Source organism: Cynara cardunculus (genome assembly GCF_001531365.2).
Source record: "Cynara cardunculus var. scolymus isolate 2C chromosome LG 5, CcrdV1, whole genome shotgun sequence".
Classification (NCBI taxonomy): Eukaryota; Viridiplantae; Streptophyta; class Magnoliopsida; order Asterales; family Asteraceae; genus Cynara; species Cynara cardunculus.
Genome location: NC_037532.1, coordinates 36,297,155 through 36,310,322, shown reverse-complemented (window position 1 = coordinate 36,310,322; position 13,168 = coordinate 36,297,155). Strand labels below are relative to the sequence as shown.

At 28.8% G+C, this 13,168-nt stretch overlaps 1 protein-coding gene across 1 annotated transcript; it reads left to right on the top strand.

Annotated features, from left to right (window-relative positions):
* Positions 1 to 8,342: 8,342 nt before the first annotated feature.
* LOC112512605 lies at positions 8,343 to 9,327 on the top strand. The gene has a single exon (XM_025118656.1). It carries the CDS (start codon positions 8,409 to 8,411, stop codon positions 9,198 to 9,200), a length of 792 nt encoding a protein of 263 aa, XP_024974424.1. The 5' UTR covers positions 8,343 to 8,408; the 3' UTR covers positions 9,201 to 9,327.
* The last annotated feature ends 3,841 nt before the right edge of the window (positions 9,328 to 13,168 follow it).

The window sequence follows — 13,168 nt, the reverse complement described above, 5'->3', positions numbered from 1 at the left end:
ATACCAGATCAATCGTCACATCAACATGATAACCGGTTAATGTTTCAAACCGGTTATCCGGGTATTTAAATGTTTAAAACCTTACACCTTATATACCAAAATATAAGTTTTGAAAATATGTTACCAAAAATATAATTCAAGTTAAAATACGTTTTTTTTTTCCATGCAATTTACCCTTATAATCTTTAATAAATATATTAAAATAGATAATATTTTTATTTCATATTTAATTTTTATATAGATGGTGGTATGAAGGTAGGCAGCTGGAACAAGCAAAGGGAATTTTGAAGAAGCTTCTGTTGTTGACTTCCAATTGGCTGCTGCTCTAATTTCTTTCAAATTAATGATTTTCTGTTAATTAATAAATTAATTATTATAATCATTTATTTAGAAAATATAATAAAAATAATAATATTTTTACCTTTTTAAACTGCAAAACAAATGACTTTCATTTTATGTGCTAGATTTGTACATAAGATTCTACATTGGTTGGGAGGAGAACAAATGTTATTTTATAAGAGACTGAACATCTTCTCTATCTGATTTGTTTTGAAACTGTGAATTCGGCTGTGGATAAAACTGAAAATATCTGGTACGAATAATCAGGAATATTACTTTGTCTATATCAGTTGAATGCTAATTTTAATAAATAAACAAATTATAATTAATAATAAAATAAAGTAAATTAATTGGATTAAAAATACCAAATAAAACAGTTATTAGAATATTCATTGAACTTAGAAGGTTCCATGATGAGTTTGAAGAAATGAAGAATTCTTCTAGAATTTGAGACTTTAATGTTTGGTGGATAATCCATCAACTTTACCTCATTTTAAAGTCAAATAATTTTACTATTATTTTAATTTTTAAATATTTATTTAGATAGAAATGACAAATTGCATGAAAAAGTAATGTATTTTAACTTAATTCTTATTTTGGGTAATGTATTTTCAAAATTTTTATTTTTAATACCTAAGATGTAAATTTCTAAATATTTAAGTACAAGGGTAACCGGTTGAAGAATTAACTGGTTACCATGTTGATGTGGTGAGTGATGTAGTATCCGGTTAATACTGAGTTAAATATTACATCACTCGCTACATCAACATGATAACCGGTTAATACTTCAACCGGTTACCTGGGTACTTAAATGTTTAAAAATTTACATCTTAGCTATCAAAATAGAAGTTCTGAAAATATGTTACCCAAAATAAGAATCAAGTTAAATTACGTTGCTTTTTTAATGCAATTGCCCAAATAGAAATGATATTGATATTGTTTTAAGAAAAAAAAAATTAGGATATTTTTTAAATAAAAGCATTGAATTAACTATTTCGTTATGATACTTTTGAAAAGTGTTCTATAAACCCATCTTTTTATAGGAGATTTTTCAGACATTGTTATATAAAATAGCTAATACAACACTTTACTTTAAAAACGTCTTAAAAACTTGTTCAGAAGCCATAAAACGTCATATAAACTTATTGTAACGCTTTTAGATGTAACCTTTTTTTGTTCATATAAACTTAAGTCTTATAAAGTGTCATATTAGAATGTTCAGATATTTAGATGTCCTATAAATATAATTTTGTTGTAGCAGTAATTAACATTTTTCTCCTACTATTTTTTTTTTAATTTCAGTTATGATTCATCATTTATGTTAGTTTATACAATGAACAACTTGGGATCACGTGAGGCCAACCTGTTTTCGTGAGATCCATGAGACCACTTTTTTATAATTGAAACTTCACAGCAAAACAATGTGAAGGTAACCTTCACAATGTTTTTGTTGTGAAGGTTTGTCTTTTTTTACCTTCACAACGTTTTGCTGTGAAGGTTCAAATGTAAATAAATGGTCTCACGAAAACAGACTGGTCTCACGTGAACCCGACTCTACAATGAACAAAATGAAATATCTATTATGTGAAAGTTCAAGTGTAAATAAATGGTCTCACGAAAACAGACCGGTCTCACGTGAACCCAACTCTACAATGAACAAAATGAAATATTTATTATGTAAAGGATCAGTATACACACACCTATTTATATCAAAAATCAAATCATACATTGAAAACGTAAACAGTAAGAGATAGTTTACCAAATGATTACTCGGATAAACGCTTACCAAGCCACATTTTCTTATCGAATGAATATGATAAGGAACAAAAATCTTACTTGGTAAGAGCGAAAGCAATGACCGAGAGTCTTGCCCGGTAAATGATGGTGACGACTCTTATCACGGTTAACGTTTACAGGGTAAATTGTTACGTACGATGTTGTTTTGACAGACTAAAATCTTACCCAATAAATAAACGATAGAGTTGAATTTTACCGTTAATGTTATGGTGCACCTAATCAATACATGATTATGAGAAATACTTGTATGCATGTAAGCAATTGTTTATGTTATTATGATATTTAATTAATATATTTATTTGTTTTAAACTAATTAATAATGCATGTATCAATGCATAATGATTAGGAGGTTTATATATAAATTGAAGTCCAGTAAATTACAAATTTGGTCCCTATGGTTTGTCAAAAACAACACTTAGTCCCTGTCATTTTAAAATTACAAGATGGTCATCGTAGTTTGCAAAAATGTTCAGAATTAGTCCTTATCTCTAACCGTCATTACAAAATTTCGTTAAATGAAGGACATTTTCATCTTTTTATTGGTTTTTTTTTCTCTTTTACCCGAACAAAAATCACAGGGACCAAAATCATTAAATTGATTTTGATTGGATAAAAGACAAAAAAAAATTGATACAGTAATGAAAATGCCCTCATTTAACGGTTTTCTTTAATAGTCGTTAAACAAGGGATCAAATCTGAACGTTTTTTACAAACCACGATGGACATCTTGTAATTTCAGAACTGTAGGGACGAAAAATGTTAATTCCGACAAACCACGGGAACCAAACTTGTAGTTTACTCTAAAATCAATAATAAATTATGGGTATCGAGAATCAAGATCAATATGAAGATCGATTATACTCAAAAAAGTCAAATCAAATCAAGTGTTAACATAAACTAAAGAACAAACACAAGCAAAGTCGTATAAATTGTTGATGACTTCAGAAAAATGAAAATAAGTCAACATAAACTAAATATCAGATGTTAGATATTTAAAATCAACTGATAAAATCGTCTAAACAGATCTTCAATGAAGATTTAATACCGTAAAGAAATGAAAACAGAAGCTTTGAGTGTCGTCAAGTTAAACATTTATATCTGATAATGAACGTAATGTAAAAACTTTTTAAAAACCAAACCAAAAAATTGTTCGATTACAATTAGGAAAAAGTCTAAAAAAACTCAATCAGACAGAGTAAATGGGTGGACTATTCACGTTTAGGAACACCCTGTTAGCGTTCATCCGGACGGTATGTAAATGTTACTTGAGTTTTATTCACGTTTGCATGTTATATACATGTGCATATAAGACAAATTGTTTACATTTTATTTGTATGTACAGTTGGATACCATCCAGATAAAACGGTTACCAAAATACTTTTTTAATTTTTCATTTTTCTTGTAGTTTTCTATTGAACCATATATATATATATATATATATATATATATATATAATATAATATAAAGTTTATGTAAATAAAAAAATGATTGGTAAATTATGGAATATTTAAAAGTGGGCAAACCCTGTTTGGTCGAAGAATCAAAATGCTTGTTTCCCACACAATTCACGTCAGGGATTTGATCATATGCTAAGTATACTTCCTTCTAGAATGTCAACCCTCTTTCCTATTCTTAATTATTTTTTTTAACTTAATTTCTCTCTAATCATATTTTTCAAACCAAATAATTCATCATTATTACTTCCCCACACACACACACACACACACACACATATATATATATATATATATATAACGGTCTTTCGTGAGACCCGTAAGACCAATTCTCAACCCTTGAATTAGATCTACAATTTGAACATTCATGATCACAAAATTGCCACGAGACTTTTCAATAATCACAAAATTGCTACCATGCGACTTTAGACCTAGATCATTAGCTTATAAAGTTGATCAATGAACAAAAATTGGTCTTATGGGTCTCACGAAAAACCTTTGGTCTCATGTGAAACCAACCCTATATAGACTTGGGATCATGTGAGACCAAAGGTCTTTCGTGAAACCCGTAAGACCAATTCTCAACCCTTGAATTAGATCTACAATCTAAACATTCACAATCACAAAATTGCCACGAGACTTCTTAATAATCACAAAATTGTCACTATGCAACTTTAGACCATTAGATCACTAGCTTATAAAGTTGATCAATAAAAATAAATTGGTCTTACGAACCCTTGGTCTCACGTGAACCCAACCATATTAGTTCAAAGTGTATATATATAAGAAGTAGTTCAAATAAATAGATTACATATTATGAAAAGATAGGAAATGAAACTAAGAAAAATATATTTATATGTAAATTATTAAAAAAAATCCAAAAAATCTATATAAACAACATTACAAATTATTTGTATGAGTTTAAAACTTTAAATATATTGATATAAATCTTTAAATAAATATTTTCAACAAATTCACATATGAATATCTTCATTAGCCTTTTCTTTTTTACCTTTTAAATCTTAATTTATATATTAAAAAAGATAACAAACGAAATTTATAGCAAAAAATATTGCATTTTTAAATAAATATTTATCGGATTTATTATTTTCATTTTAGAAAAAATGATAGAAAATAAATACGTAGAAGAACCGTCCATTTCACATGCAAGTTGAAGTTAGTGGAATACGTTATAGAACCATCCACGTCGAATATATTCTTTTTAAATAATAAGACAAATTGCATGAAAAAATAATGTACTTTAACTTAATTTCTATTTTGAATAACGTATTTTCAAAACATCCATTTTGGTACCTAAGATGTAAAGTTTTAAACATTTAAGTAACCGGGTAATCGGTTGAAGCATTAACCGGTTACCATATTGATATAGCGAGTGATGTGGTATCCAACTCATTATTATTTGTTATTCAACTCAATTTCATCCAATCACTCGTCATATCAACATAGTAACCAGTTAATGCTTCAACCGGTTACCCGAGTATTTAGATGTTTAAATATTTACATCTTAGGTACCAAAATGAAAGTTTTGAAAATACGTTACATAAAATAGAAATCAAGTTAAAGTTCGTTACTTTTTCATACAATTTGCCCTAAATAATAAAATAACTTATAAAAATTAATTTTTTATATTTTTTTAAAATAAAATAAAGATACTACAACGTTACAAGATCACTAAATAGAAGTCTCACATTCCTCGGAGGCGGAACGAGATTGCCCCCTATCGGATTTGAACCGAGGGCTTACATCTTATTTTGAAAGAAGGGGCGCTTCTGGCTCTGTTGATGCTTGAAACAATTTTGTTCCGTTATTCGGAGGTTCGAATCCTCTAGTCCCATAGTATTTAATAACACTTAGGGGTTGTTTGTTTACCTCTTAATAGTTCCATTAAGAGGCAACCTCTAAATCGTTAAGAGGTGAATCTTGTTTGGCAAAAAAAAGTCTGCCTCTTAATGGTTCTAAAACCTTCTGAATGATTTTGTATCTTGGATCTCCCTTAACCATTAAGAGCCCTGATTTCATTGTACACAATTACCAACAATTATATTTCATTTTGCACTATATCATGATAGCCTCTTAATCATTCTGACCACTTAATCATTTTGCACCAAACCATTCAGTAATTGCCAAACAGCCCCTTACTAGATGCATTTGTTAGAGTATCTTCAACAATTTTTTTTTGATTAATCGAGATATCTAACCCATTATGCGAGCCTTTAATCACAAAGCGACCACTTATTTTGCGGGTAGCTCAGAGTCACCGTATTGAAACCTCTGTGGCTATAAAAGGATTTTTATTTCTCATTGGTGGGAAATTTTAAAATAACACTTCTATCTCGTCGTTAGAAAGCTCTAGAAATTCTCTGTATTATAATTTTTTTAGGTTTCTGTATTTTAAAGAACAAGATATGGAATCTGTTGTAGCAATATAAAGAACAAAAACTCAATTTTCTCTATTTTAAAGAATATTAAATATTTATTTATTTATTTATTTTATTAAATAATTAAATTTGTAGTAATTATGCTTCTAGTTCCCAAAAAATCATTAAAACTTGTTTAAGACTTATGATGGTTGATTAACAATAAAGCTATTAGTTTTTCTATGATTAAATGCATTGAAATATGTAAATTCGATTTTAATCTTTAAAAATTTAAGTGGTTGTTTGACGGTTGTTGAATGGTTTGGTGTAAATGATTAAGAGGCCATCATGATACAATACATAATGAAATATAATTGTTTGGTATTTTTTATAACTAAATTAGGGCGCTGAATGGTTAAGATAAGTCCAGAGTACAACATCATTCAGAGGGTTTTAGAATCATTAACAGATAGATTTTTTTTAAAACAAGATTCACCTTTTAATGAAACTATTAAGGAGTAAACAAAACAACCCTTAATTCTTATGTCTACAAATGAATCATTTCAAACAATAAATCTAAAAAAAAAAAAAAACTTCATATGTTATTTTAAATTAGAAGGGTACCCGCACAATATAGCGAGATATATCTCGATTTTTAAGGTTTCGTGTTTTTTTTTGTCTCAGTCGATGTTATAATATAATTTTATGTGGTTTTGAAAAAATGATAATGTTTTTATTTTTTGAACCAGATATTAAAATGAAGATACTATAAAGAATTAAAAAAAATGATATTAATATCAAATTAATTATTTAATTTTTTTTTCTTTTTTTGTGCATTTTTTTAATTCATTTTTGGTTTAATAATATGCTTTTTTTTTATAAAGTTAATAATTAAGTATTTTATTAGAACTCAATAATTATCTTATTTAAAATAAGGTGTTTATTCTCTAGATTATGTTTATCTTTAGTTACACGAGTTCAAATATGAAGTTTTAATAAGTTGTACTTACGCATAATTATTTGTAATCTTGAATTTTAAGTAATACGTATTAATAAACAGTATTTCATACATAAAGAATGGTTTTTAAGAGTCTCTTTCAAATGCTTTATAATATAGTATATAGATTATATTAAAAACATAATAAATTATTCAAATTTTAGATTTCAAAGTAGATTTTTAAAAATAAAAACTATTTTACTTCAATATGATTTACCCTTCAATTAATTAACCAATCATGAAAGAGAAATTATTTTTTATTATTTTCTATAAATAAGAATCTTTAAAATTAAATATAAAATAATATTTTAATAAAAAATATTATATATTTTAATAATATAATTCATATAATCTTTAAAATAGAGAATTTGTTAGAGATAAATATATTTTTTTTAAGATTTTGACTTTTAAATATAAATTTTATTATATTTATAAATTTATTTTCTGCAAAGAATTATTATAAAAGTTTTAATCAATAATTTGTATTTATTAAAAGGCAAATTGTATGAAAAAGTAACGTACTTTAACTTAATTGTTATTTCAGGTAACGTACTTTCAAAACTTCCATTTTAATACATGAGATGTAAGGTTTTAAACATTTATGTCCATATGTAACCAGTTGAAACATTAACTGGTTACCATGCTTATGTGACGAGTGATGTGGTATCCAACTTAGTATTATTTGTTATTCAACCCAATTTCATCCCATCACTCGCTAGGGACGTCCCAATATTTTTGGAGGCTCTGCAACATCCAAAACTTTTAAGTATATGGTATAAATGAAATATCAGAGAACATATGTTAAAAAAACAAAAATGGGTTAAACCTAAAAGATTAACAATCTGAAACTAAATCTAAATCATTAATAATTTGAACCTAAAACCAAACAATTAATAGTTTGAACCTAAATAATTTCGATTATAATTTTACACAAGTTGATAAAAATACCTAAACACATGTAAATTTAGGACCCAAAATTTCGGAGGCTTGTTCAAAATCTCACATTTAACATGTTAAAGGACGACCTTGTTACTCGCCACATCAGCTTGGTAACTAGTTAATGTTTCAACTGGTTATCCGAGTATTTAAATGTTTAAAACTTTAAATCTTAAATATCAAAACGAAAGTTCTAAAAATATGTTACCCAAAACAAAAATCAAGATAAAGTACGTTAATTTTTCATGCAATTTATCTTTTATTATATATATTTTTTTATCGGTAAAACTTATTTAGGAAAAAGAAATACAATTTAATAACTTGCCTTATTTTACAAATGACGTAAACGATTACGTCAGCTGATATTAATGAAACTCACGCGCTCAGCTCCTCTTTCCCTGCTCTATAAATACCCCTGCTACCAAGTGACCTTTCCTCTCATTCATCAACAACTCACCATCTTTCGATCACAAAAAACCAAACAAGTTTCTTGGAATTTTCAAAGAAATGCAACAAGAAGCCAAAATCGAAGATTCGAGATCGTCTCCAAGCTTCAGTTGTTACTCATCTCATAGTTTAACATCCATGGCGGCCGCCAAGGTGAGTAATGAAGAACAGGCAGCTCGATTTCACGAATTTCACGAATTTGAAGGTGAGGATTTTGAGTTTTTGGTGTTAAGAGACGAAGAAGTTTCACAGGAAGAGATCGATTCACGATCCTGGACCGTTTTTCCGGTTTTCAACCGCGATCTTCTGGTGAAGGATGGAGTAGATCGAGAGATTAAAGCAAAAAATGATGAGACTGATGTTTCTGCTTCGATTACTGGTACGTTACGGAAATTGTTTATTGATGAACATGAAGAATCCTCTTCGTATTCTTCATCAGAAGCTGATGAATTGGAAAGTGTACCTTCTGGAACCTACTGTGTATGGAGACCAAAAGCAGACGGTGGATCGTCGCCTCAAATAACTAAATGCAAGAAGAGTAATTCCACCGGATCTGGATCTAAACGGTGGAGAATCCGGTATCTGCTCCGGCGGAGTAACAGCGAAGGAAAGGAGCCGATGTTGTTCGTAACCTCAAAGAAGATCGATAGTCCGAAACAGAAACGGAATTCCGGCGAAGTTTCCAGAGCATCTCACCGGTTGAAATCTGAAACTCCGGTTCACGAACAATTTTACGTGCAAAAACGAGCAGAAAATGAAATTGTGAAGAGGAGATCGTATCTACCTTATAGACAAGATCTGGTAGGGTTATTTGCAAATCATAATCGAATGGGGAAAATGCTTCCATTCTAAGTATAATCAAATGAAATTTTGTTTAATTTAATTACTTCCATTGATCACTTCAAGTTCAATTCATTGTAAATATGTTTCAATGAGACTTTAGTTGCTTCCATGAAACGAAGAGTCAAGACACCTTCTAGATACAAGAGACCTTCCAACATTTTCAAAGTTGTTTATACAAATTAGAATTGAAAATTAAATGTCTAATGAAAGAGAAATAATATTTTATTAAATAAATCAGATATTTTAATAATATTATAAGGATATTCGTACAATACAGTATTTTAATGTTTTATTTTATTTTAGTTTCTGTTAAAATAATATGGTTTATGTGGTTTTAGTAAATATAATGTTTTTACTTTTGAATAAAAATAAATTTGAGAACATCATAAAATTTTGAAAAAATATATTGAAATTAATATCAAATTAACTATTTAAAAGTTCTTGTTTTTGTATAATTTCTTTAATTCAAGTTTTTATTATAATTCAATTTAGTTCCAATAGCAAAGTAATTTATTTTTGACTTAACGATTTAATTTTTATAATGACAATGATGCTGTTAGAATTCAACGATTATCCTAATTATATTTAAAATAAGATGTTTATCATGTATTTGATTATGTTTATCTGCAGTTAGTTATACGAATTCAAAATAGAGCTTCAATAAGTTGTACTTATGTACAATTTACTTGTAATCTTAAAATTTTAAAGAATATGCATTAATAAACAGTACTTCATGCATAAAGAATGATTTTTAAGAGTTTTTCTTTTCAAATGTTTTATGATATAGTATAGATAATTCATATCGTCATCTCCAAAATAACGAAGCTGTTGAAGATGAATATAAATTTTATTTAAAGATTTTGACTTTTAATCCTTCATTTTTAAGAATCTCTTAGAGAAGTCTTAGCTCTTTATCAAATTTGGAGAATCCATTTTATCAAAAACTTGCTCAATATCCATAAAATCTATATTTTCCCCATTTCAACAAATATGTTAAAAATGGTCTTTTAATATCTTTTTTTTCTTTTGAAGTATATAATTTTTATATACGGTTAATTGAACAAAAAAAAACTCACACTCTCCTCACATATGGTGAGATTTGAACTTATAACCTCATAGGAAGCCAAAGACTTACATATCGCTAGTGATGACCAAAATCCGGTCACGGGCCGAAACAGTGTCGGTCGTAACCGGTTCCGGTCCCGGTCCCCGTCCCATCGAACATACTTAGGCCCAGTTAAGGTGTTCTATAACGTAATCGGTCCCGGACCAAAAAAAGATATTAAAAAAAATGATTGATTTTTTGAATACATTATAAAATTTGTAATTTGGTCACTCAAATACACTTTAAAAATGCGTTTTATTATAATTAAAATTACATCTAAAAATTATAATTATAATTACATTAAAAAAAACCGGGCCGGGTCGGGCCGGTCCCTCAAATCGCTCCAAATATGTAACTGGTCTCGGTTTCGGTCCTCTGGCGATCTCAGAATAGGTCAGGCCAGTTTGGCCATCACTATATACCGTTAGGTCAAAGACCCTTTTAAATCTTATAGATAACTTATATCGTTAAGAAAATAGGACCACTTCATTTATTTGATAAGTTTCAATCAGAATTTTGTTATAACTAATTTAGATGTTGAAATACAAGACTAAATCATGTCCTTATGCTTTAAATAAATATCAGCCTCATATTTAAACGCCTAAATCGATTAAGACCGTCCTACTGTTTGACGATGTAATAAACAGTTAAATTTACTAAACACGGCTGTATAAATATAAGTGAGGGCTTAATAATTTGAGAATACTGAAATTTATGATATGCATGATAATTTATTTCTTAAGATTTTATTTCACATGATTTTTTTTCATCTAATTATAGTATTTAATGTATGAATTAACATATATTTGTTTCACATGTATTCGATTCACAACGTGAAATTCTTTTACGTGTATATTTTGTTTCACATGTATTCGATTCACAATGTAAAATTCTTTTACGTGTAATTTTGTTTCACAAACATGTCAAAAAGGTTCACATTATGAACGACTACAAGTGAAATAAACACATTGTGAAACAAATACATGCTAATAACTAATATTAAATTCTAGCCATATCACATGATGCAGTGACTCTCAAAGAACTCGTGATTTAAAGACACGATGTTGCAGTATCATCAATTCATGATGGCAAAAGTCTCTCTCACGTCCCGTTAACTCTCGTTGTCGTTGGGTTAAGGGGTGACATCGTTGTGGCGTGACATAATCCCCTCGTTTTATATATTTTGTAAGACCTGTATATTACTTTATTTTCTTATATGACTTTACATTATACAATATCACTGAATATTAGAAAATAGAGATTTATATGTATATAGACGAAAGATCGTGTGAGAAAGAGAGTTAAGATGAGAAGCATAAGAAGGGATTTGAATTTTTGATCACCTTTACATCGCAAACCCGCCCATGAATCGCGTTTGATATAGAGATTGATCAGATGCATCTCATCCTAATGTACATCCAATGGTGGAGATCCTAATCCTATGTATATACACACATATTTGTCGACTAAGGGTCGTCTACCAAATGATTATCAGGTAAGTGAGAGAGAAAACTTTTAACTGTAAATAAAAGATATTTAACAATAATTCATTTTAATTACCAAGAATGTTACATGATAAAGTAAGAATGGTGATTTTTTACAATAAACACTTACCGTTGGTAAATCGTCCCTAAGTTACATCACATCTCATGTCATTTACTAAAGTAAATGACTCGTTTTGCATTTGATGCAATGAAAAAGAATCACTTAAATTGAACAAATATTTAAGTCGTTGGTGGTCTTAATACGTCTAAATCGTCATAACTTTTTCCATATCAAACTTCCGAGTTCGAGTCATATTCGAGTATCGAGTAATAAGATATGAAAAACTTATTAATAACTTGACAGCAAAATTTTATTTCTAGAAACACAGTTTCTTGATGAAAATTCTCCCAAGAAATTCAAAATTAGATTTTAGAGTAAACTACAAACGTGATCCATGTGGTTTGTAAAAAATCATATGTTTCAACCACATAAGCAGTGTTTGATTGATTTGAGCTTGAGTTTTAAAGGTTAAAAGTGTCTAGAGGTCTCAGGTTCAAATCCAAGGAGAAATAAAAATCTTGTTGTGGTCATGGAGATTCAAATGCGGTGACTCCGGGCTACCTACAAAACATGTGGTTTTTCCCTGAGATTAATAGGCTCGCATAGCTATTTGGAAATTATAAGATAACGTTCATGGTTTGTAAAAACTTCCAGATTTGGTTTTCTCTAATGGTCGTTGAAAGAAATTATACTAAATGAAGAACATTTCCATTTTTCTATCTTTTACCTAACAAAAAACTGCGAAGTCCCGGTATTTATTACCAGTCAGTACCCGTTTGGGAAACGTCCAGTGCCAAATTCACTGATTCCAAGTGCAAAATAACCCCAAAGGGTTATTGATTCATAAGAGAAGAACTTGTATCAATATCTCAACTTCAATTCATGTTAATAAATCGAGTAATATGCATGAAACCGTCAACTAAAAACAAACCAAAACCATGAAAATCTATTTTGGTTGTACAAAAAACAAAAATTAGTAAAAGAACAAAAAAGTCTCTCATTTAACAGTCAATAAAAAGATACCAAATTCTTAAATATCATATTGACCAACTTGAAATTTCAAAAACACCAAAAACAAATGAAATGTGTGATAAAAATGGTATTCTAGAAACATGGTTTTAAGGAATTAATGATTCACAATAAATGAGATGACCCATGATCCACGTTCAAGGAAGCATGGCTTGAAATTTGAAATACCTTGTTTATAACACACAAATGGCCAAAAGGGGTCCATCACTCCGTACGTGACCCCTAAGTCTTTGAATTTTGATGCATTCTGAAATTTATATAAATAGTCAAAGTTGATAAGTGGTTATAGTGACAGACC